The following is a 25,716-nucleotide window of genomic DNA, read 5'->3' as shown; positions in this document are numbered from 1 at the left end:
CTCGTGCCCCCGTCTCCCATCCAGACCAGTGAGCGCTCTGCCTGCTGCGCGGGTGGTAGGCGCACGGAGCTCCGTTTCCTGCCGGCGTGCAGGTCCCGTCTGCCTTTCCTGGTTGTCCCACGTCGCCCGGCCTCCTTGGTGTCTCCTCTCATCCGGTGGCGTGGCCTTAGAAAGGCAAGATCCTGAACTGTACCGGCCCCTACAGAACTGGGTCAGTGACTCCACATGAGGCCCAGGGACGGACATGTTCGTGAGGGCAGATGGAGATGGGATGGTCCTTATTTTATCAAGTGCTTTCAATGGCTTGTTCCTCTAACTCAGGCACTGCCTATGTCAGAGGTAACCAAGCAGTGCTTTGCCATGGCGGTGCATTAACACTTTAGACAAATAAACAGTATTTAACTCCTCAGCCACGAGGAGCTATATTTAGAGCTTTCCCCGCCCACCCCTCGCCACGCACCCTGAGCCGGCATTTCAGCTCTTGGCTCTTGTTTGCTTCCAGTTGAATTTCAGTCGAAGGTCGAAGGGCATGCATTTCTGTTTATGACTAAGGGCTGATCTCGGCCGTTAGTATAGTTATCAGACATTCCTGCCATGCCATACGTCTAATGTCCAGTGCTCGGAGGACCCGGCGCTGCGCCCGAGGGGAGCGGGCCGGGGGACGCGAGGGGATGCCGCCAGAGAGGCCTTCCTCCGAGGCGGCAGAACCGATGGCGTGCTCGGCAGAGCCGGTGCCAGGAGTGGATCGATCGCAGCCTGTTAGCCATCCCTGGGGCTGCGCAGGGGCCTGTCTTAGTTTTCTGATACTTGATTCCTGAAATTCCAGCCCTCGAGCTTTAAAAAAAAATACCGGATTCTTCTGGTTTGTGTGTTCGCTGTGCTCAGGGCCAGCCAGGATGAGGTGCTTTCACATGCAAAGCTCACGGGTCGCCGGGGTCGCCGGTACAGAGTGGGGGTCGCACATGCGGATGAGCACCGGCGTGTTCTCGGCACTGAGGACCCCGTGGTGGGCGGACGGGCTGCGGGGTGAGGAGGAGAGACGACAGTGATAAACAAGAGACACCAGACATGCCAGTAACATCCCAGAAGCCAGCTGGGTGGGGCGATGGACGCGATTCCCGTAGGTAGCCGTGGTCGGCCGTGCTGCGGTCACGGGCAGCCTGCAGGTCTCGGCGACCCGGACACAGACCTCCGCTTTCCAGGAGGGGAGCAGGGGAGCTGGTGGCCGAGGGAACGAGCCTGAGCATTGTTGGCCGTCTCTTCGTGTTCTACAAGGAGGACGGATCCCCGTCGTTTCTAACTAAACGTTTATGTAAAAAGCATATCGCCAGCTGCTGCGTGGAGAGTGGCTTGCAGGGTGATGCGTAGAGCACAGCCGTCGGGAGTTAGGCTGCGGTGCAGGCGTGCGGTGCTGGTGGCGTGGCTGAGGGTGGCCGAGGACCTGGGGGGGCCGAGCCTGCGTGCTGGGGTCCAGCCGGCAGGGTTTATGGTGGATCCAGCGTGGGGCGTGCTGGACAGGGAAGCATCGAGGGTGCCTGCCTCGCGTTGTGACTGAGCATCTGGGCGGGTGGGTGCCATTTTCTGAGATGGGGAGTCGGGGGAAGGAGGGGCTGGGGGAACTGGCTGGGGGTGAGCCGTCAGGAGTTGTATTTTCTCCGCGTTACACGGACGTGGCTCTCGGGCACCCCGAGTGATCAGGTAGATGCTGGCTCTGAGTAGCCTGGATCTCCACAGAGCATCCGGCTAGAATCCACTTGCTTTTCTTCTGTAACTGAGTTTCCTCCAACAAATGTCTGTGAGCCAAGCGCCATCTGACCCGTGGAAAACAGAGAGGAAAAGCCAGCAGGAGCCCAGCGAGCTGCATGGACGGGTAAACTAAAGAAAGTGACCAGTTTGAGCAGGAAAATACCTCCCAGTCAGAGCCCACCCGGTGCCATTCAGCAGTGACAGCCGAGGGGACAGGGCTCCCTTTGGAGGACGTGGAATCTTCGAGAACAGCCCTGAGGCGAGGCAGCAGGTGCAGGGAGAATGCTCCCGGCAGAGGGAGCACAGGAGAAAGCATCTTTCCTCCCCTGTGCCGAGCTGATGGCTCCCTCCCTGTCCCGGCTCTCACTCGGTAGGGTTTTCAGTAGCGGGAGTTGGCATCTGCCGGGCAGAGGCCCCGCTTCTGAGCCCTGAGGTGACATTGCCGCCCTTTGCCAGCTTGTCTGGTGAATTCCTGGTGTTAATGGGGCATCTTGTTAGTACTGGATGGCTTTTCTTCCTTCTGATGCTTAGTATTTGTAGACATCTCCATCCCTCCCTTCCTCCCTTTCTCTCTCTCTCTTTTCTCTCTCTCTCTCTCATCAGTAAAAACATATCCTTGGTTGAGGATTGAAAATATATAATAGCAAGTATATATATTCATTGACTCACTGCCAGAAATTCATTCTAAAAATAATAAACAGCTAAAAATATTTATAAGCATATTAATTGAAACATCAGTTTCTCTGGAAAGAAATGGAAACTAATGTCTATTAGTTGAATGGTAGACTGTAATCTATGCAATGTATAAAGAAGGAGATGAAGGTAAACTGGATGTATGATCTTCGAAAGAGTTCTAACTTGCATGCCAACTGATTAAAGTTGTGTAAAATTCACATAGTATCAGCCTATTTGTATGCTTTGTAGAGTATGTGAATTTATATACTGAAAAGATACCAAAATATTGGACTATATATATACCATTCTATAGGGAAAAGAGAGACTTTACTAATAGTTTATCTTATTTTGTGTATTCCTCATAATGCGAATGTAATACTTGTGTCTTTTAAAGCAGGACTCAGAACTATAGTATATGTATAGTTTATTTAGTTTAATACTAATCTTGCCAAAATGTGTATTATTTTATTTGTGCAAATCAGTATACATATGCATATATTTACGTAAGAGAGAACGTAGCTGGGAATGGAAGTGTTCACTGGGATTGTGCCTACGGAGTAAGGTTATAGGCATGAAAACTCCGTCTTCCCAGACCCTTCTGCGGATGACAGTGATGTAGGCTCATTTTGATGAACCTCGTTAAGAGGGAGGCTGAGCAGAACAAGGCCCTCTCCGCCTAGCGGGGTGTCAGGGTGGAGCGCCCTCCTCAGTGACGCTCCGGCCGGCCCCAGACCTGGCCCCGGAGCCGCTGCTCCCTGAGCTGAGACCCGGGCGGCTGCGGGTTGTTGGAACCGTAGGTGGGAGAATGAGACAGGACTGGTGGGTCGTTGTTGGTTTGTTTAGACAACAATCTTTTCAGCCTCCTTCCTCTCTCAAACATTCCTACCTTCCTGGCCGGCGTAGCCACTTAAATTCTCAAACTATTTCCCAAAACCAGATTATCTCACAAGCAAACATTTCCTGGCTCTTAGGAGAGAGGAGAGGTTAGGGTGAAAGTGTTTGCAGAGCGCGCTGCCTGCTTCTGAAGGGTAAACCCCTAAAAACAGCACCCTCTGAATTACTGAAACACCTGAGGTAAATTCTTCTACCTCCTTGTTACCAAAATTCTGTGTTCTACTTGGCTATGCACTGACGATGCCTAAATGTAAATTAGAATAAACTAAACTTTCACAGGACCATTGATCTCGATGCAGTCTTGAAAGATTTTTCTCCTACCTGGTCCCATTGTCAGGAAACACGTTTATCAACTTCCAGCTTAACATCAGCCCTCATGTTCTTTTTAGTAAATGCACTTACCGTGACATACACATACATGGAAAATTAAAAACAAGTGACCATCCTTCCATGATATAATTGTTTTCATCGCTGTCTTCCTGTCCGAGGTGCATGCATTCAGTCGACATGGATTACTTGCTGACTATTTACAGGGCAGGCACGTGCGGGGATTCGGGGAGCAGAGCAGGGCCGGGCCCAGGAGGAGCTGGGGGTTGGAGGGAGGGACATCCGTGTGTGGCTGCTGAGTCTTCCTGAGGGTGCCAGGTGGGACAGGATGCAGGAGCACCGTGTGAGAATAGCATTCCTAGGTTACGTGTAATCAGCATTTGAATGGCTTTTAATATTGCCAAGTTGTTTCTTAAAAAGATCGTATCGAGTTACTGAATCACCAGCAATGAATGAGTGTCTGCTTACTCACATCCTCACCAGAGCTAAGTTTCATTACTATTAAAACAAAACAAAATTTGATCGTCGTGTAAGCTTACAATTAAGCCTGATTATTGTTTCATTTGGCGTTTTGTTTTATTCTAGTGAAGTTGAACACTTTCCCATGTTTTTATTATTCTACTTCCTCTTGTGGAAATATTTTATTCACTTGGAGTCTTAGCATTGTTCTAACTTATTACTATTAAAAAGCAGTTTATTCAGAGATCTTATATGCATATATGCATTTCCTATGGACACGGACAAGAGGGTGGCGAAGGCCTGGGGCAGGGCGGGAACTGGTGGAGGGGAGCAGTGGGGGAAAAAAGAGGGAGACCTGTAATAATCTCAATAATAAAGGTGAAAAAACCAGTTTATTGAGGTGAGCTTCACATACCACACATTAATTAGTTTAAACTGACACAGTCTTTTCGCAGTGATGTGCGACCACCGGCTCCCTCCAGCTAGTTCAGCATGCTTCCCGCACTCCCGACGCCCAGGGGGCCGGTTCTCTCCCTGTGCCCCTCTCTGCCCCTGGCAGCCACGGACGTACTTCTGTCTTCGTGGATCCATCTGTCCTGGATGTTCCATGTATGTACAGCCATACTTCAGTCTCTGTGGGACCCTCCGTGTCTGCTGCTCTCACTGAGCATGTTTTGGAGGTTCGTCCACATTGTAGCAGGGAATAATACTCCATTGCATGTATGTACCACACTTTGTTTACCCACTTATCCAATGACAGAAATTTGAGTGGTTTCTACCTTTTGGCTACTGTGGCCACTGCTGCCACGAACACGTGTGCATATGTAGTTGTTTGGGTACCTGTCTTCAGGTCCTTTAGGTCTGACCTCGGGGTGGGATGGCGGGGCCATATAGCAGATCCATGTGCAGCCTTTTGAGGCGCTGCCATCCTGCCTTCTACAGACAGTGCACCTCTTACGTTCACACCAGCAATGTGCAGGTTCCCATGTTACCCGTCCGCATCAAGGCTTGTTATTTTCTGTTTCTTTTCTTAAAAAAAAAAATTATATATATATATATTATTGATTTTTTTCCAGAGAGGAAGGGAAGGGAGAGAAACATCGATGAGAGAGAAACATCAATCAGCTGCCTCCTGCACACCCCCGACTGAGGATATGCCCACAACCAAGGTACATGCCCTTGACCGGAATCGAACCTGGGACCCTTGAGTCCGCAGACCGATGCTCTATCCATGGAGCAAAACCGTTTAGGGCTGAAATATATTTTAAAAGACATCTCAGCATGGCAAAAAAACATCTCAAAGGCAACCAATGAAGGAGACATGGAGGATTAGCACAGTTTTAGAACGGGATGAGGCCATCGAGAGTGCTAATGTTGCTAAGAGTGTGAGAATGCTCCCAACACGGCCATCGCAGGTGCTTGAAGAGGTGGAAGCCCTGTTGCTGCTTGGATAAAGGAAACGCAGTTAGCCGGTGATCGCATTGACCAGGCAGTGACCGATGAAAATTTCTGCAAGGCTAGTAACGGGTGGTTCTGTGAATTTAATAAGAGAAGTGTTTGTTTATCAGCTAAACAGCACATGAGACGTGTACTGCATATAGGAAAGGTTGAAACGGGGGTCATTTGGGGGTCTGGGACAGTAATTCAGTTCCCATTATTTCTAATGGGGAAAAACGACCCAGTTTTCGAACAAACCGCTTCGTGAACAGCCTTCGAGAAACGAGGCTTCACTGGACTTAAGAGAGAAATATGTTTTAAAAGCTACTTTTGATCTTTGGCTAACTCTCTAAACTAAAGAATTGAAGAGTTGCATGTCCTGGATCTGTGATCGGAATTAACACCCCTCAGCGCCTCTGCTGGGAGTGGGGAGGGTGGGCCTGGGCAGCCGCACGCAGCCTTGGCTCTCGGAGAGCGGCTCTGGGGGCAGCCAGTGTCATCTTCAGGCCAGCCCCCTCCCGTCTGCTCCCTCCAGAACCTACCAAGCGACCCCTTTCCTGACGCCTCTTCCGGAAACGGGTGATGGTCAGATCTAAGTGGGGTATCAGCAGCCACGCCCGTGCACCGGTAACAGTGGCGCCGTAGCCTGCATCGTGAACTTGGCGGAACCCACAGGTGCCCTCCCGTGCGAGGCGTGTGCTGCAGCATCACGTGTTTACTTGGTTCCCAGGACGCTTTGTTTCCTCAGACCATTCCCATGGTGATGATAGTTCTGTCTGCCCTGCAGTTTCATGAGGATTTAACTCACGCTCATACGTATTGACGCTCTGGGTACGTGGTAAACACTCGGGAAGTGCTTCATATCATTAGTATGATGATAGAAAAATGGACTTTTTTACATAAAATATTGTAAGTATTGACATTTTTGCAAATAACATATGTATCCCCATAGCAACAGCATAAGCAAGGTGCCCTGACCAAAGGGAATCACCCACAAACACCGCCTCTCAGAAGTAATACTCACCAGTAATCATGGAACTCGGTTGGCTGGCATCAGGGCGATGTGGGTGGGGCCCCCTGAAGTGCTCCCGGTTTAAGGGTGCAGGTTGGAGGGAGGGAACGGTTTAAGGGTGCAGGTTGGAGGGAGGGAACGGTTGGGAATGAATGCCAGAAGATCCCAGGAAGGAGTGGGCAGGCTGGTGGGAGGCGGGAGAAGGAACTGTGAGAGGAGATGAATACCTGATAGCGTGGATCGTGGATCGGGGGGAGTTGCCGAGCTGGAGAGGGAGGGGTGAAGGGCAGGAGGCTGCAGGCTTTGAGGGGGGAGGGATGCGGGAGCCGGTGAGCGGGGAATGGCGCTGGGGTTCCAGGAGGGCGGGCTGGGAAACAGGTCATCGCGCTCCAGTACCTGAGCCCCTCGCGAGGAAGCGGGGTTCGTGTAGCTCTCTCCGCACAGTGGGGAGGTGGCAGGTGGGCCTAGCCCGGGCCGACACGATGACCAACTAAACCTGAGGACAGGAGCCCGGTTAGGCCACCGGCGCCGCTGCTGACCGCTGTGCTCACGGGGCGCGTCCTTCGCCTTGGGAGCAGCCGCCGCCGTGGCCCGCGGCCCCGGGCAGGTCTAACCCGGCTCCTTTGGAAGGCTCGTTTCCACAAGACACAGAGCCACGCGTGGGAGGCCAGTTTGTCTCGTTTCTCCTAAAGGCTGTTTTCCTGCTGTCCCCTCCTCTCTTCCCGGCCCCCCGCCCCCAGCTTTTTGTTCCTCCGTGCGGCTGGTTTCTCTGGCCGGAGCAGTAATAGACACAGACAGACAGAAGTCGTTTTGAGGAGCTAATCAACACCATTACTGGGGGATCTTCCTACTATCCCCCCTCCCTTTACGATTCAAATTGCAAACCCCATCCTTCCGTCTTCCCCGTGGAGTGCACGGGGCGATTCTGTCGTCATCAGACAGTGGACAGCCCTCGAGCTGACGGGCTGGACAATGGCCGGTGCTGCCCGGGAAAGGCAGCCGGTAAGACCTGTCACGTTCACCGTGGACCGTGCCCGGGGCGGGCTGAAGCGTGGCAGGAGTGTCACTAACCTGGAAACGGCTTCTCGCCCTCACGCGCCTTCTCACGTAGTGCAGTCAGCGCACACTCGGTTTTCCGGGATGTGTGCCTGCCCACGCGTGGTGCTCACCTCCTGCAATCGTGGCGAGTAAGTATGTGTACGTGTGGCACCTCATGTCGTAGGACAGGTATCCGTGACGTGACAATGACACTCGGGGACGGATTGTGTAAAAGAAGGAGATCGTGCCCGACGGAGAGGAAACGCCACGCCACGTTCAAATTGTATGCGTAAACTTCGCCAAAGAGCTGCAGAAAGTTCCCGTTTTCTTTACGTCGGTCACGGTGCGCAGGAGGACACCGTTAAGCAAATGGTCGTCTCTGGAATTTCGCGGGAAGGCTCTTGTCAGCTCTGGGCCTTCTGCAGGATGTTGCTGCATGGCGGGAAAGGCGCAAACCGGCTCCGTCCGTGCTTCCTCCCTGAACGGCCCAGGAGGTGGGATACGTCAGGGCCTCTTGGTGCAAAACAAGAGGAAGACGCAAGCTCATCCACCCTGGTGCTCTCTGTTTGCTGTATTTGTTGGGATTCACACTGTTTTTCGCTTTGGAACACATCCGTGATTTCTTTTTGTTTTGTGTTTCTCCTTCGTGTGTGATAGTTACGTGTCCCCTTTAGCAGGGTCGCAGCATAGCCCAGTGCTGGGTTTTGTTTGCTCCCTGAGAATGTTCTTCTGTGTATGCCTTGTCCTTTGGATAAGAATTAAACCCTACGGATGTGAGGGCGATCTGGCTGCGACATCTGTCACCCCGTTGATCGCCAGGGTTGATTCGGCTGATCTGGCTGGCTGGGCGGGCGTCCCCCTCCTCCCTCACCGACCCACGTGCGTCCCCCCCGAAGCCGCGCGCTCCGTCGAAGAGGACGACCTTCCCCCCAGAGGAGAGGACCGGTCTTCGGTCAAGGGTATACGAGTAGCCGCGCTCCCCTGCTAGAACCTCCAAACAAGCTCTCGAGAATTGAACCCTAAAATTTTGAAACGAACCCGTTTTTATTCAATGGGTTTACTGAATGACAGAGTGTGGGGAAAAGATACGTGTTCACCCAGATGCAGGAAATAAAGGATAGCTTGTATGTTGGAAGCGACACTGCAGAACAAGTTTTCACATGAGACTTTCCAGGAATGGGAACGTCCGAGTGTTTAACCGAGTTCACAGGGACACGTACCTGGGAGATGTAATTCCACCTTAGAACAGCGACAGGCAATAAACGGCTTATTACTGCTGCACAATTGATGGGGGAGCTGGGTTCTTTCCAAGGAGAGTCGTGTTCCCGGGGCTTGTAACTGAGCAGGTGTCCCGGGGCGGGTGACGTCTGATGCCGGCGGTTGGTCACGCTCATGTCCCATCCGGGCCTCTGCGTGCATGTGGCGCCAGGACTGGGCTCGCACAGCATCTCTCCTGCCATTTAAAGGCACCGTTCCGGGGTCTCCTATTCGTCCTTTTCTGAGGACACACGCACCTCTCAGACAGCGATGCTGAGGGCGTCGGGGAAGAGAATCCTCAGACAGAATGCCATGCGAGGCCTCCCGGCTCAGGGCTCATCTGCCCGGCTTCATCGAGCGGTCAGAGACCAGCCGTGTAGACGGCACGGAGCCAGGCCGCTTCCTATGGCGAGGGGATGGTTGGCTGTAGTATCCAATTCCTTTGTCAGGAGAAAACTCAATTTTCCTGGGCAGTTCATACAACATGGAATTTGAGCACAATTCTAAGAACGCAGGGGTGTTTTTTTCCGACTCAGATTGAGTTCAAATGGGCTCCAGGTTCACAAAGTAAATAGGGCAGATTGCCTTATCCGGGCAGGTTGCTTACCGTGTCTGAGGTTCATTTTACTCGCCCAGTATATATTGAAGCTTAGCCCTTGTCAGGCATTCTTCTGTTCAGTTCTCATTTAACCTCCCCCCCCCCCCCCCCCCGCCTTTTTAGGAAATAGATTGGGAAACGGGCGTCTGAGGTTACAGACCCGGCCTAGGCTGTGCAGCAGGTAAGTGACAGAGCCGGGCTCCACGCAGGTCTCTCTGGCCCAAACTCCAAGCTCTTCACTCCTGCGCCAGCCGTTCCCCAACCCCCAGCCTTCCCTGGAGAGCCGGACGAAACACGCACTGCTGGGCCCGGGGGTTCTGGTTCCAAGGGCCGCCTGCAGGTCCAGGGAGGCCATTTCCAGCCAGTCCCCGGGTGTCGATGCGGCCGGCGGTGAGGACAGACTGACTCGGTTCCTCTGGAGCGCACGTGAGACAGTGCACGCATCGTGCTCGCATTAACCATCTCCAACGTGCATTGGCCGTTACCATGTCCTAGGCTCCGTTCTAGAGCAATCCCCTCCTCTCCTCCCATTCACGCTGGAGGCAGGGAAAGTGTGGGGACAGGATGGCACGCTCCCCACCGAGAGAAGCAAGCTGAGGACCAGGGAGGAGTCGGGGAGGGGCTCACCGGGAGCGAGTCCATGGCTGCACCGGCTTTGAAGGTCATAGCTCTGGAGCGTCCTCAGAGCGGGCTCCATGTGAAGGGAAGACCAAGAGGACAGACGCGTCCTTCCTTCCATCCATGGGGGTGTGGGTCCTTGGAGGAGGCTGCTGCGGGCTGGGCCTGGGAGAAAGGGGTTCCCTCTTTCCACTGTTCTCCCAGCATCCTGAGGGCAGACGGCGCAGTGTGTTATTCTGATGGATGGTGTGATGCTGCAAGCGACGCGTGTTTCAGCTGGCCACGCGGGAGCTGGTGTTCATTTGCATGGATTAGAGGGTTCCAGGTGATTTAGAGGGAGCCGTGCTGGGTGCCATTAGAAGCTGTGTCCGTTGCTGCTGGTCACTCCACAACAGGACATCCCTGGTCTGTGGCGGTCGCTGCTCTGCAGCCCAGGGAAGTCTCAGAATGAAGGGGGGAGGGGAAATCAGCCACAGTTAAGTCTGAAACCTGCCCTCTGCTTCGGAAACTAGTGTCCCGCTGGTTTTGCAGCTTAAAGAGACAGGACGAGGCAGTTTCAAAAGGGGAGACCACACTGATGTAAATACTTCGTGTGTCTCTGGAATTAATAAAAAATATTAAAGAAACTTTTTTGTTTTAAAATACATTTTATTGATTTTTTTACAGAGAGGAAGGGAGAGGGATAGAGAGTCAGAAACATCGATGATAGAGAAACATCGATCAGCTGCCTCCTGCACACCCCCCACTGGGGATGTGCCCGCAACCAAGGTACATGCCCTTGACCGGAATCGAACCCGGGACCCTTCAGTCCGCAGGCCAACGCTCTGTCCACTGAGCCAAACCGGTCAGGGCTAAAGAAACTATCTTTGTTCAATGACCGTTACATACGAGATACTTACAAAAATAGGGTATTTGTGTCTCCTCTCAAGAACTCCTAGTGGACCTCACCGTCGCGTGTTCAGGACCGTGACTTACCTCAGAGCATCCTAACCTGAGGTCGGTGTGGCCCGCAGACACCTGCCGTAGAGGTGCTGGGAGGAGGATGTCACGTCGGGCGGATTTCTCGCGGTGGGGGGACGGGACGGGACGGGTGGCCGTGGAACTGCAGAGCGGGGGCTTCTCCTGCGGCCTTGTCCGTCTGTGTACACAGGCATCTCCCAGTGTGAAGCCGTGAGCTGTCCGAAGGGTGTTATGACTTACTGCTACTTTTTGGATGTTCCCCTTTTTTCTTTAAGATTTCAAACTTGGTGGTGCAAACCCCGGAAACAGCAGGACGGAGAGGGGACGCCGCGTGGACGCCGCGGGGCCGGGCTGGCTTCGGGTGCGCGGAGGGAGAGTCACGGCCTTGTTCTGCTGTCTTGCAGGCTGACGAAGCCCTTGTCGTTTGCGGACTGTGTTGGGGATGAGCTGCCGTGGGGCTGGGAAGCGGGGTTTGACCCCCAGATCGGTGTCTACTACATCGACCACGTCCACAGTAAGTGTTCCTCTGCGGGAGACGCGGGTGTGGGCCAGGGCTCCCCGCTCCGGGGCCGCGCAGAGAGGGGCCCTTCCACAGGGCGGCTTCTTCACGGCGGCCCCTCTCAGGACTGGTCCTCAGCGGACGTCCAGTTAGGAGTTCGGGGCATGTGTGTAGAGTTGGGGTTCTGGGGCAGAGAGAGAAAGGGGTCATCTGTCTGCCCGCCCAGCAGAGGGTGTGTGTGTGGGGGTGTGTGTGTGGGTGTGTGTGGGTGTGTGTGAGGATGTGTGTGGGTGTGTGTGTGGGTGTGTGTGTGTGTGAGTGTGTGTGTGTGTCTGAGGGTGTGTGTGTGTGTGGGGGTGTGTGTGTGTCTCTGAGGATGTGTGTGGGTGTGTGTGTGAGGGGTGTGTGTGTGTGTGTGTGTGTGTGTGTGAGGGGGTATGTGAGGGGGTATGTGTGTGGGGGGTGTGTGGGTGGGTGTGAGGGTGTGTGTGAGGGTGTGTGTGGGGTGTGTGTGGGGGTGTGTGTGGGGGTGGGTGTGTGTGAGGGTGTGTCTGAGGGGTGTGTGTGGGTGGGTGTGTGGGGGTGTGTATGGGGGTGTGTGTCTGAGGGGTGTGTGTATGGGGTGTGTGTGTGAGGGTGTGTCTGAGGGTGTGGGTGTGTGTGTGAAGGTGTGTGTGGGGTTGTGTGTGTCTGAGGGTCTGTGTGTGGGGGGGTGTGAGTGTGTGTGTGGGTGTGTGTCTGAGGGGTGTGTGGGGGTGTGTGTCTGAGGGGTTGTGGGGGTGTGTGTGTGAGGGTGTGGGGGGTGTGTGTGAAGGTGTGTGTGGGGTTGTGTGTGTCTGAGGGTGTGTGTGGGGTTGTGTGTGTCTGAGGGTGTGTGTGGCGGGGGTGAGGGTGGGCTCGAGGGAGACCTGACCCCATGCCCAGCCTGGAAGCCCAGCGGTGGCGGTGGCTGTGGGGAAGCCCTGCCCCCGTCTTGCCTCTGCTTCCTGAGTTCTTTGTGGTTGGGGGCGGGGGGGTTGTGAGGGGGCACCTCTCACTTTGAGAGCTGTTACGTCCGTCTCGGCCCTGGCACGGCCATGGACGCTTTTGAACACCTGCTTGAGGGCGTTATGTGCTTGCTTACATGTGTGTATTTATATTTAGAGTAAGCTGTTTACCTCTTGGGAATGTTGTTCAGACGGTTGCATGCATATGACACTCACTGATACCTATTTTGTTTATTTCACTTACGAATCATTATTCTACTTGTATAGATGTTGAGAAATACCTGGTACGTTTGTATTCTCTTATCTTAAACCCCTTAGGGCTGTTAAACTAACCTAACATAGCCCGTGTTAGGTCGTTGGGAACGCCGTCCAGTAGGAGATCATTTCAGCTGATGCTCGTTTATCAGCGAGGCCCTGCAGCGGCCTGTGTAAACCGTGGCGTTTGGGGGCACAGAAAGCCCGTGGGAACGGGGCCTCTTCGTAGCTGAGGGTGTTCACAGCGGGGTCTGTCACAGCACAGACCGTGTGGGGACTGTCCGTGCCTGGCTCCCTCGGGCCTTTCCTTCTCCGGGCAGACCTTCCTCTCCCGGGACGGCCGATGGACGGGCGCGCTCCCGGCGCCTGAGCTCCAGCGGCTGGAGGCCTGGCTGCGCGCTGGGCGGGGTGGGAGGCTTCGGGTCCCCGGGGGAGCCCACGCGAGGCTCCAGGAAGAGTGGGGTTGGGGTGAAGGTCACACTCCAGCAATTCCCACCGAAAGGAGACAACCCAGGTCAGATAATAAAACGCTCGCCCCCAGCCGGGCCTCGAGGAGGTGGCTGTGGGGAAGCGCGGCTGGTGACTGTCCGCCGCCCCGGGCACGCAGGCGGCGCTGTGGTCCCGGAGCTATGCCAGCCGGTCCGAGGGCCCAGGGAGAGGCCGCGGGGGGTTCCCGGTGAAACGGGTGCTGCCGGGGAGCAGCTCCGGGCAGAGGGCGCGGGCGTCCTGCCTCTGCTCAGGACAAACCGCCAGGAGAAGCGCCGCTTCGTACGGAGATGCTCGCTCCGGAGGCTTCTGCAGGTTCCATGAAGGATTCGTAATCGTGGGCTTTGAAGTTAGCTTTTCTTTTGTATTTGTAATCACCCTTCATGGTGCTATGTTCTTGCTTATTAATGATTGACAACCAAATGCTCTAATGTTATGGTGGAAGGGACTAATTTTGTTAAAGTTATGTTCATTTTAAGTGATAATTCATTTTTCTGTCATTGAAAATAAACAAGGCAGTGGAATGTCCGAAATGTGTAACGATTTAAATCTCACTTTTATACGTACTTTCTATCCGTAAGAATTTAGCTTTTCCCCCTTAAATAATTTGGGGAACCAGGAACAAACCGACCTGTCTTGGTTCAACAGAAGTAAGCTCTGTGGCACCACAATGAGAAGACGGATTCCCTCCTATCCCTCCACCTGCTGCAGACCTGGGTTTCTGAGCATCCCCGCCCCGGGGCTTTCTCTTCTGTGTCAGTAGAAGAGGTGTCCTTCTCCCCCCGCACCCAGACCCCTCTTAGTAACTGTATGTCCCACCTCCTCTCCCCTTGGTATCTTTACCAGTTATTTCCCGGTCTTGACATTTTCTCCACCATTTCTATGTTTCTATCTCTAGTATTTGAACACTGGAAACTCTCAATATAAAACTCTCAATATATGCCTTCCTCCTCCCTCCCTCCCTCCCTCCCTTTCCCCTCCCCCCCTCCCTCCCACTCACTCCCACTCAAAACCATCTTTCAGTCCAGATGCCTTGCCCACTGGGGCCCTCTTTCCCCTTCGCCGTGAGACTTGCTGAAAGCCACCTTCTGCGGGGACTTCACTTCGTCCATCATCCACACCCTCTCGCAGAAACTGCTCTTGCCCAGGTCCCCGAGCCCCACAGACGCCGAGGTCCGGTCCCACCGCAGTCCCGTCTCCTGGATCTGACCGTCCCCGTCACCCTGGCTCTTCACCGCTTTGGAGTTCATGGCGCCGTGTTGGCGTTCTTTACCCGCTGGCTGCCCCGCCCGGTCTCCTGCCCTGTCCCCCTCACCGGGCCTGGGCCGGGCTGGAGCAGACTGCTGCTTGCACCCCACGTCTCCTTGGACCATGACTCCCAGTTCTCCCTGAGGCTGGCGGCCGGCGAGCTGGTCTCTGAGGTCGTGTCCAGAGGACAGGCGCATTGGTTCCTTCCGGAAGGCTCTGTGCAGCCCGCTCCCTCAGGCCGGCCTGTCCCTCTCCACGCGGCCCTGCCCGCCCTGCCCCTGCCCCTCGGCTGTGCCCGGGCCTCCGTGGCCTTCCTTTCCGTTGTTGGTTTTAGCCCCAGCGCTGTCTGCCCACCCCTGGGCCCTCCCTCTTGGCCACTGCCTCGCCCCCCGGGGTCCGCCCGCCCAGGCCCCTGGACCCGGCCTCCACCCCGCAGGTCCCCGCCCCGTGCGACTGAGGTGCCCAGTCCCGGTGTGGCTGTAGTACCAGGTCCTCAGCGATTTTAGAAGCCTCTCCTCAGGTTGGATTAGATGACCTGTTTGTATGTTTCCCTCCTGAACTGCGGCCAGGGACTGCCTCTCGCTTTGTCCTTGGGCCCCTGGTGTGATGGTAACCTCTCACAGGTTAGCAGGGAGAAAGAGCGTAGCGTTTAACTCACGGATGAGAGAGAAGCTTCTCGTTCGTTTCTGAAGAGATTAAAGTGCGTTTCAAGTATAAATTGGGCTTCGGAAAGCACCATTCGGAATATTTAAAACCTTAATGATCAGAATATCCGCTGTTAGGCCTCCCAGCGGCCTGAGGGGCTGGCTGGCCCTGAGGGCCCCGATTCCGCACAGGCTGTGTTCCCCGCTAATAGGCCCGCTCCGTGAGCTCATTAATCTCAGAGACAGCCCCGGCGCTATCTCCTCAGAACAGCTGTCCACACGTATGTTGTGTCTTGACATTGTATGGTTTCAGCATTATTTCCTCTTTATTTTAATAAAGAATGAAGTAGAGCATGTTTGGCTGTTTAACGCTAGTTCTGTGTGACACCATTAAATGTCTGTAAGTACAAGGTTTGACCTTGGCAGTGGTAGTTGTCATAGGCCTGTGTTTGATGGCGGAATTCACCTGTGAGTGGGTGAGGAGGGGGAGAGGGGGTATAGGTGTTGGTGGGGGAGGTTAACTAACCAGAAGGTAATCATGAAATACTGTTTGTAAGATTTCGATATTATTACTAAAATCAGAAGTAAATAACTTTTTTGTAAGGTCAGACTTATACCCTAATTTTTTGTCTTTTCTTTAGTAATTGAGATCTCTGACATATAAGAAAACGCACAGATTTTAAGTGTGTATTTCAGTGAAATTTGGCAAGTGCCATTCTGGGTAAGATACCGAGTGTGCTCACCACCTCAGTCCGTTCTTCCCTGCCCTTTCCCAGCGCCCACCCCCCTCCAGTGCGGCCAGGTGTCCTAAATTCCATCCTCGCAGCTTCGTTTTCCCTGGCCTGGACCTTCATGCAGATGCAGTGTGTTTGATTTTGTGAATGGAGTCTTCACATGAGGGAGTGTGTTTGATTTTGTGAATGGAGTCTTCACGCGACATATTCTCAAGGATGTACTACTGAATACAGTATCCGGGTTGAATATTTACAGTACACATATCTGACAAAGAACCCGGATCCGGGACGGATGACTGACTCCTGAATCAACATGAAAAAGACAACCCAACGTAAAAATGGGCAACAAACCTAGACACTCCCTCACCCTCCTCTGGGTCACCTCCCCTCCTTTCTGCTCCCCCACAGCCTCTTCCCTGGTGTCTGGCTCACACGCCCCCGAGGCCCAGCCCCTGAGGCCCAGTCCGCCACACTCCTCACCGCCCCCCAGGGCTGCGGGGAAGCCTCCGGCCAGCCAGCGGTCCTTCTGTGAGCCCCGAGTTCCCTCCTCAGGCCCCGGCGTGTTATGGCTCTGCAGAGCCTGGCTCGGAGTGTTTTCTGTCCTCCGTGGTTTTGGGGTGTCACCAGTGGGAGAGCTTGGGTGGTATGTGCCGCCTCCTTATCACCCCCAACCAGCTCCCCTGTGTTAGCGTCAAAGCAGCAGGAGGGCCAGGCTTGGTGCCCTCCTCCAGTTAGGTGACACTCTTTGTGGGGTTGTTTCCCGGAGCCCGGGGTGGGGGCGTGTGAGACCCGAGAAATCGTTTGGTCTGGCCCTGCCGAGGCAACCGCAGGCGGGACTCGAAATTCCACAAATCTGGGAGCTTTTTCATAGCAGCGCACATTGAAACTAAGCGAATGGAGTTGTAAATACCCAAATGGCCCTTGGCAGAGAAAAGTGTCCCCCCCCCCCCCCCCCGCTTTAGAGGAAAGAAGATAAAACAGGGGCCCGTCTACTTCATCCTGCCTTATTCCATCCTTATGTTTTCCTGGGAGCGTAGCTGTTAAGGTGTTTTATGAAGAAGAAATTTACACCGGGTGGTGATGGTGGCTCACAATGGGTAGCGGCGTCACTACCGTGTGAGCGTTGACAAATTTCCCGTCGTCGCCCAAGGCAGGGACTCTTCTCAGGGGTCCCCGTTTCTCCGCCTGGGTGTGGGGTGACGCAGGCGGCCACGCCTTCCCCTGAACCCGCCCTCCTCCTACTTCACGCTGTTCTCTCTCCTCAGTGGCCTCCACTCCTTGGTGAGTCCTGTGTCCCGTCACTCCCCGTAGGTGTGCCCTCCCCCTCGCCGCTGCCCTTCACCCACGCAGGGCTCCCCGGCCTGGCTGCGCACAGACACTCCCGCCAGGATTCCTGGCTGATCCTCGGTGTCCTGGCTGACATTTCCAGGTTAGGACACGGCGACTTATTCTGTTGTCAAAACTTCCAAAAAAAAAACAAAAAAAACCTTCCAGACAGACAGATACAAAATGGGATTCTTCAGTTCCCCTTTGATTGGATGATTTGTTTTGAATGTTCTAGTCCTCACGTTACTGACTTGACAAATGTAGGACCATTTTGTCGGTCCTTGATGATCTTCCTCTGTTACGTAATCTCAGATTCGGTCCTTCAGCCGTTTTCCTAATTCAGACCCGCCTTACCTTGTGTCTTTTATTCTTTTCCCTTTAAAAAGAAATTGTATAAGAGGAATAGATGTGCATGGGCGGAAAGTAGAAAATGCAGGTAAATAACAGAAAGTAAAATATTATCCATAGTTACACAACCCAGAGATAACTCAGTATCCTAAACCTGTTAGTGTGTATCCTTCTAGACTTTTCCATGTTCACACACACAGTTCTAAATATACCTCAAGTGGGATTATATTATACATGCGGTTTTATAAACCGCTTTTTTCACTTAATGCACAATCTTCCATCAAAAAACTGTCCAGTCCTATCAGAACCTCACATGTTTAGGAGGCGATCTTCCTGCAGTCCCGCTGAGACCCTGCCCTGCCCTGGCGCCTTCCGTGGCACCCAGCGGCTCACACAGGAGTCTCCCTTCACCTGGAGTTAGGAGCCTCGGGCTGGTCCCTCTTGGGGGAGGGGAAGTGAGGAAGGGCAGTGGAATGCGGATGGAGGAACCTCCATCGCAGGATGGAACAAAGGCTCCTGCCATCCCAAGGGGCAGCTGGCTGCTTAGGGAGGGGCGTGGGCCCCGGACGAGAATGAGCTCCCCAGGCCCCAGAACAAGGGGACGGGGGAACCAGAAGCTTCCGGCAAGAAGGAAGACCACAGCGGAGGCAAAGGCATGGCGAGGCCACGGAAGGCAGGGCTTGCGAGGAAGGAAAGGAAGTCGGTGCCGCTGAGGGCGGCGGGGGGCGTGTAGGAAGCGTGTGTGTGCATGGAGGTGTGTGTGTGCATGGAAGCGTGTGTGCACGTGGAAGCGTGTGTGTGCATGGAGGTGTGTGTGCATGGAGGTGTGTGTGTGCATGGAAGCATGTGTGCATGGAGGTGTGTGTGTGCATGGAGATGTGTGTGTGCATGGAGGTGTGTGTGTGCATGGAAGCATGTGTGCATGGAGGTGTGTGTGTGCATGGAGATGTGTGTGTGCATGGAGGTGTGTGTGTGCATGGAAGCATGTGTGCATGGAGGTGTGTGTGTGCATGGAAGCGTGTGTGCACGTGGAAGCGTGTGCCGGGAAGGTGGGCGGGTTCGGGCCATACAGGGCTGTGAATGCTGGCACAGGTGGCCTTTTCTTCCTAGGGGCTGGGGAGCCGGGGAACTCTGAGAGGAAGGACCCCATCTCCGAGTGGGCGCTGTCACTGTGACAGTGGGGTCTGTTGGATTCACAGGGACAAGACACTGTTGACAAGGACCTGAAAGGGGAGGCCGGGGGGTGGGGGGGAGACTGGGCAAAACAAAACAAAAACTGTCCAATTCCTGTAGACGACCCTTCGCGCATGCTAATGCATTACTTAGAGGCTGTAAGAATTAAAGCCAGCTACTTCTTTAAAACGCTTAAATAATAATAATAGCATGAATGCTAAAGAAGGACCCACCTAATGTGCTTTCAGAAACCACACAGATCGAAGACCCCAGGAAGCAATGGAGGGGGGAGCAGGAGAAGATGCTCAAGGACTACCTCTCGGTGGCTCAGGACGCCCTGCGGACGCAGAAGGAGCTGTACCACGTGAAGGAGCAGCGGCTGGCCCTGGCCCTCGACGAGTACGTGCGGTTAAACGACGCCTATAAGGAGAAGTCCAGCTCGCACACCAGCTGTAAGTGCAGCGTGGCCGCCCACGGAAACCCGGGCCAAACTGTAGGGAGGGACGGCCCCCGGGGCTCCGTGGGGGTTCCTCTGGGTCCTGTTCCCTCTCAGCGGGGAGAGGGGCCGGCACACCGCAGACCTCTCCGTGAGGCCCCTCGGCCACACTCCAGACGGAAGCCTCCTCTCGGGGGATCACGCATCCTTTCTGTTTATGCTCCCCCTCTGCCTGCTGGCCTTTCATTTATTCCCGAGTCCGTTTTTACCCTTTCCGAGGAAGGCAGGTAAGTAGCCCTTTGGCTACCCGTACACTGTTTGTAGCGGGAGGAACCGGAGCTGTTCGCTGGAATGACCTTTCCCTTGATCACCGAGCTGACTCAGCTCTCCCTCCGCTCCCAAACGGGGCACCGGGCTGGCCCTGCTGAAAGGCCGTGGCTCAGCAGTCCCCCTGAAACGGTGGCTCTCCGGGTAACACGAAGCTGATAGCTGCATGTGCCACAGGGCCTTCTCAGACTTTATCCTCGTGTAAAACCAGAGGAAAACCAAGTACCAGGGTCCCTATGACACGTGTCTTTCTTGAGTTTTTTTTTTTAAATTACGAAGGCTTGAGGATTACTTTTCATATTTAGGTGTCTGATGAATGACATAACGAAATGATGAAGTAGGTACCCGTGAAAGCACGTGACTCGTTTTTAGTGTGTGAATTCTGAGCCGAGCCCTGGTTATGCAGCCCTGTTTTTCCTTTCTCTCTGGAAAGTGTTCTCCGGGTCTTCGTCGAGTACTAAGTACGATCCTGACATTTTGAAAGCGGAGATCTCCACCACGCGACTAAGGGTAAGATTTTAGTTCTAAAGTTTTTATTTAATTGTTTGGAGAAGTTCCCAAGTTCTGAACATTGATATGTAATTTTTTTTTAAACAAAATAATCGCACTTACTTTTTCAGTTTCCTGTCTTGATTAGGATGATACCTAGGTTTCTTATAGGTTGGATTCTTCAATATGGTCTGAAGAATGGTTTTGATTTGGGGTCAGTATTTGACCTCTGACAGCTGCTTGCTTTGTAGTAAGAGCCTTATGTATGAAAACACGTAAAGATGATGTAAGGTTTGGGATGATCTTGTCATCCTTCAGAGAGAAGTTAGTTTTGCTTCTTGTAGGAGGACAGGTCAGGGACATACGGTTTTAACTCAGTCAGGGCTTGTGCTATCTGAAATCATGGAAAGAATAGCCTCAGGCGAGGATTAACAAAAGCCAGCGTTTCTGTAGCTGGTTGGAGAGGAGGAAGCCAGAGTTCAAAGTGCAAGGAGCACCCAGTTGCTGTGTTGAAGGTGGATAACCCACAGGAAAAGGCCCTGAGAGGGGCCTGTGCCGCTCGCCGGGAAGGAAACCGAATCTCAGTCCCCCCTGGAGCCACGGGAACGGAATTCCGCCAACAGCCGGAATGTAGCTGAGAGCGGGTTTTCCCCCGGACCCCACGTGAGCGCTCAGACTGGCCGACACCTCAGTTTCAGTGTTTGGGTACCTTGAACAGAGAACCGGCCAGACCTTCCTTGTGATCTATTAAATGAGTGTTATTTTAAACTGCTAATTTGGTGATATTTTGTTCTATAGCAACAGAAAACTGATAGAGCAGGCCACAGATAGTTTCTGTCATAGATTTTTCTTTTCACTTTTCTGAGAAAAGTAGTAAACACATGAAAACCATTCTTAACGCATGAGCCATAAAAAATTAGGCCATAGGGTGGATTTGACCCACAAGCTGTCATTTAATGATCCCTGCCCTAGAATAACTACTAAGACAATACAGAGGTATTACCAACAGTGGAGATAAAATGGAATTTTTAAAGATGCAGTCAATACAAAAGGAGGCAGGAATAGAAGTAGAAAGTATAAAAGAATATATGTGACAATTAGAAAATAAATATAGTAGATTTGAACCCAACTATGTCAATAATTACACTAAATGTAAATGGTCTAAATGCTTCAGTTAAAAGACAGAGATTATCAGAATGGTTAAGATAAGAAACAGCTCTCTAATGGCTATAACAGATCTATTTTATTATTTTATTTTTTTACAGAGAGGAAGGGAGAGGGATAGAAAGCTAGAAACATCGATGAGAGAGAAACATCGACCAGCTGCCTCCTGCACATCCCCCACTGGGGACGTGCCCGCAACCAATGTACATGCCCTTGACCGGAATCGAACCTGGGACCTTTCAGTCTGCAGACCGACACTCTATCCACTGAGCCAAACCGGTTTCGGCAACAGATCTATTTTAAATATAAATACCCAGATAGGTTAGAAATTAAATGAATGAAAAAGATATACTGTGAAAATACAAATGCAAGGAAAGTTGCACTTGCCATATTAATATCAAAGTAAACTTTAGAACAAAGATATTACTAGAAATTTTCTACTAATAAGTCAGTTCATCAAAGGACATATGATATATATATATATATATATATATATATATATATATACACACACACACACACACACACACACACACACATAACCCTAAAGTGTTATACATATAATAACAGAACTTTAAATATCTGAAAAAGACAAATAGAACTGAAAGGAGAACTACAAATTTACAATTATAGTTGGATATATCAACACTCCTCTCTCAGTAATTGATAGAATATACAGACAAAATCAGCACAGTTGATGAAATTGTGAACAATAGCAGCAACCAACCTAATGAAATGAACTTGTGTAGAACATACCACCTCAAAATAACAAAATACGGATTATTTTCAGGTGCACATGGAGCAATTACAAAGGACGCCGTCCTCTAGGCTATGCCGCGTCCTATGGGAACGTACTGACTTATTTGAATTGCAGAAATCTAGCACTGACTTTCCATGTTTTTATCTGTTATTTGTATCTCAAGTGGCATATTTCATAAATGTTTCATATAATGTTTCTCATTGGCTTTGTGGGTGTGTGGTGTTTTTTTGTTTTTTTTTCCCCCCTTTCTGTTGTTGATGACTGAATTCATTCATTGGTCATCACAGGTGGCTCTGAGAGTACCTGGGATTCTGTTTGCCTCTGTTCCTTAGTCAGGGCAGAAACGTCTTCATTATTAATCCTGTGACTGTCGAGCTGACGTCTCGTTTCCGTTCAGTGTGAGGGTGTTAGTGATGTGGATGGAAGAGGGAGAAGGCTCTCTGAGGAGCAGGTGGCAGGGGCCCTGTGCTGGACTGCTGAGGGGCCCCGGCAAGGCCGAGGAACAAGGGTGCAGAGGGACGAGGTCATCAGCAAAAGGCCGTCGGCTCATCCTGGCTTTACTGTTGCAGGGTTACCTTGTCAGGCAGACAGATGAAACCTGCCTGTCTTGGGAGCCTTCCAGGATCCACACATTTCTAGAATGTACTCTCTCCTTCATTGTCATCATCTTTCTCCTTCCTCTGAAATAAAGCTTGTTAGGCTAGGGTTGTGAGAGACGGTATCACACTTAATCACAGCAACTTCCTGGCTTTCAGAAATAGCTTGAAAATCAGTTTGAAATGCCAGTTGCTTCGGTGTCCTCAGCATAGAAAGCAGGGGATGTGAAGTCACGGCTCTCTCGCCTCCACTCCCGTGTTCTGGGCTGGGAGATTTGATTCCTTAGGAGCAGTCTGGACAATGAGGTGGTTGGCTGGGGCTGCAGAAAGTCCAGTACGTCAGGGAAGACAGCACAGGCTCCAGGGCTGAGGGCTCTTCCTGTCTCCAGTTGGGGTGGGATCTAGGAATAACGAAGTTCCTAAACTAAAGTGAGGGCCATAGATTTGTTTGGGTCATTTTGCTACAATCACAGTTTGCCTTGGATCTTACAAGCACTGATGCCAGGGTACTAGTAAAACTTACAATTGCAGTTTTTAAAAAATTCTGCCAGATCCTAAGCTGCTCTCTGCTCTGCGTAGTGGCAGTGAAGTCCTGTTTTCGTATCTCTAGTCCAGACACTTCTTACGAGCAGCAGGTCCACGTGTTCCAATTGCCTTGAAGTCTCACGGGTCTCCGGAAAACGCCTTAGAGAAGACCCTGCTCTTTCCCCCGATCTGGTCCCAGGCTTCAGGAAAGCACCTTCGTGCACCCAGCTGGCAAATCAAGACCTTGGACGTGCCCTTTGCCACATCTTCTCCCCCACCCGCCACACTGGGTCCATCACCACGTCCTGGTCCATCACTACCTCCATGATGCTCTTCTCTATGGCACGGCCTGTGTGCCAACCCGCAGTGCTGGTGCCCCCGCTGGCCCCTCCGGTCCGCTCACCAGTCACCACAGTGACCTTTAAAATCTGAAGCAGGTCATCCTTTAAGATTCCTCCTTGATTCTTACTGTTCGGAGGATGAGACAGAATTCCTTCACATGGCTGCAAGCCCTGTGTAACCAGGCCTCCTTTTCCAGTCCCGTCTCATGTCACACGCCGCCTGTGGGACCCCAGAGGTTTGCTGAGCTCCCTCTCCCCCGGGCGGGGGTTTGTCCACAAACTCTGCCTTCTGAGAACCCTTCCCACCACGTGCAGGCCACCGAGCCTCTCAGCGTACCCATCCCTTCCTCAGCAGGCTCCGTCTGGGACCTCAGCCCCTCTGTGTCCTGAAGTGTCCCGAACGTTCCCTTTATGTCCCTGTGGTCCCTGGCGAGACTCATCTCACTGGGTAACTGCTTGCTCGGTGTCTGGCTGCCCCATGGCTCTAGAAGACCATTGAGGGGGGTGAGGGGAAAGGGATTGAGCACAAAAGGGGGAGAGAGAGCTCATGGACATGGACGTCAGTGTGGTGATAGCGGGGGTGGGAGTGGGAGGTCGAAGAGGGCAAAGGGGGTAGATGTTGTTGGAAAAAATAAAATTATACCATAATCCTACCTCATAAAAGAGTAATATGCAAATTAACCATCACTCCGCTACACCTACAAGCCATGCCCACCAGTCACGCCCACCAGCCAATCAGAGCAAGTATGCAAATTAACCCCAACCAAGATGGCTGCCGCCACAGAGAGTAGGAGGGAGGCTTGGGTTTCCCCAGCAATGGAGGAAGCCAAGCTTTCCGCACACCCTGGCTGGCCCAGGCCTCAGCTTAAGGCTACAAAGTTTCAATTATAGAAGATAAATCCCAAGAAAAATGGCGGCAGCCACGGAGCTGGAGAGAGCAGGCTAGGGTTGCCCCCGGCAACCGAGGAAGCAAAGCTTTCTGCACACCCTGGCTGGCCCAGGCCTCTACTTAAGGCTACGAAGTTTCAATTATAGAAGATACACAAACCCCAACAGAAATGGCTGCCGCCACGGAGCAAGCAGAAGGTTTGGCTCCGCTCCAGGCTACAAAGTTTCAATTGTAGAAGGTAAATAAATTCCAGATACCAGGGCCTCCGCTTGGGTTGCCAGGGGGCGTAGCTGGCCTGCAAACCACCACAGGCCCCTCGCTCAGGCCGCCCCATGCCCCAAGGGAACCCCCACCCTGATCCGGGACACCTTTCAGGGCAAACCAGCTGGCCCCCACCCCTGTACCAGGCCTCTATCCTATCTAATAAAAGAGTAATATGCAGATTGACCATCACTCCAACACACAATATGGCTGCCCCCATGTGGTCAAAGATCCTGCCCCCACGTGGACACAAGATGGCCAGTAGGGGAGGGCAGTTGGGAGGCACCAGGCCTGCAAGGGAGGGCAGTTGAGAGGCACCAGGCCTGCAGGGGAGGGCAGTTAGGGATGACCAGGCCGGCAGAGGAGGGAAGTTGGGGGCAAACAGGCTGGCAGGGGAGCAGTTAGACATCAATCAGGCTGGCAGGGGAGTGGTTAGCGGGTGATCAGGCTGGCAGGCAGAAGCGGTTAGGGGCAATCAGGAAGGCATGCAGGCAAGCATTTGGGAGCCAGCAGTCCTGGATTGTGAGAGATGTCCGACTGTCAGTCGGACATCCCTCAAGGGGTCCCAGATTGTAGAGGGTGCAGGTGGGATTGGGCCTAAACGGGCAGTTGGACATCCCTCAAGGAGTCCCAGATTGTAGAGGGTGCAGGCTGGCCTGAGGGACACCCCCTGCGCCCGTGCATGAATTTCGTGCACCGGGCCTCTAGTGTAAAATAAAAATAAATAAAATAAAATAAAAAACTAACCGGTTTGGCTCAGTGGATAGAGCATAGGCCTTCGGACTGAAGGGTCCCAGGTTCGATTCCGGTCAAGGGCACATGCCCGGATTGTGGGCTCGACTCCAAGTAGGGGGCATGCAGGAGGCAGCCGATCAATGATTTTCTCATTGTTGAAGTTTCTATCTCTTTCCTTTCCTCTCTGAAATCAATAAAAATATAAAAACAAAAAGAACCACCATAAGTACCCATGAAAGTTTGGACAGTTAGAAAGTGTTATTTGTTTGAAGACCATTGAGGGCCAAGATTGTGTCTGGTTTGTTCACACAGCAGACCCAGGACCTGGCACCCGGTGCAGAGTCCGTAAATATTTGTGGAATCGGTAGAATGAACAGGAAATAAAAGCCCAAAAGCACATAGAAATAATGTGTAACGGGAAGTGCCTGAAACTTGGGCTGTGCCTTAGCCTAGAGGCAAGCGTGACGGCCGGC

At 52.7% G+C, this 25,716-nt stretch overlaps 1 protein-coding gene across 1 annotated transcript in view; it reads left to right on the top strand.

Moving 5' to 3' along the window:
* WWC2 (WW and C2 domain containing 2) overlaps positions 1–25,716 on the top strand; it is a 128,059-nt gene that overhangs the window by 51,632 nt on the left and 50,711 nt on the right. The window contains exons 2-4 of the mRNA XM_008151883.3: positions 11,426–11,535; positions 18,969–19,172; positions 19,917–19,993. Coding sequence (XP_008150105.2) covers positions 11,426–11,535; positions 18,969–19,172; positions 19,917–19,993 — 391 coding nt within the window. The remainder of the gene's footprint in view (positions 1–11,425; positions 11,536–18,968; positions 19,173–19,916; positions 19,994–25,716) is intronic.

The sequence above is a fragment of the Eptesicus fuscus genome, chromosome 8 (assembly GCF_027574615.1).
Source record: "Eptesicus fuscus isolate TK198812 chromosome 8, DD_ASM_mEF_20220401, whole genome shotgun sequence".
In the NCBI taxonomy this organism is placed as follows: Eukaryota; Metazoa; Chordata; class Mammalia; order Chiroptera; family Vespertilionidae; genus Eptesicus; species Eptesicus fuscus.
Note: the sequence above shows the minus strand (reverse complement) of the source record. Positions and strands in the feature narration are given on the sequence as shown.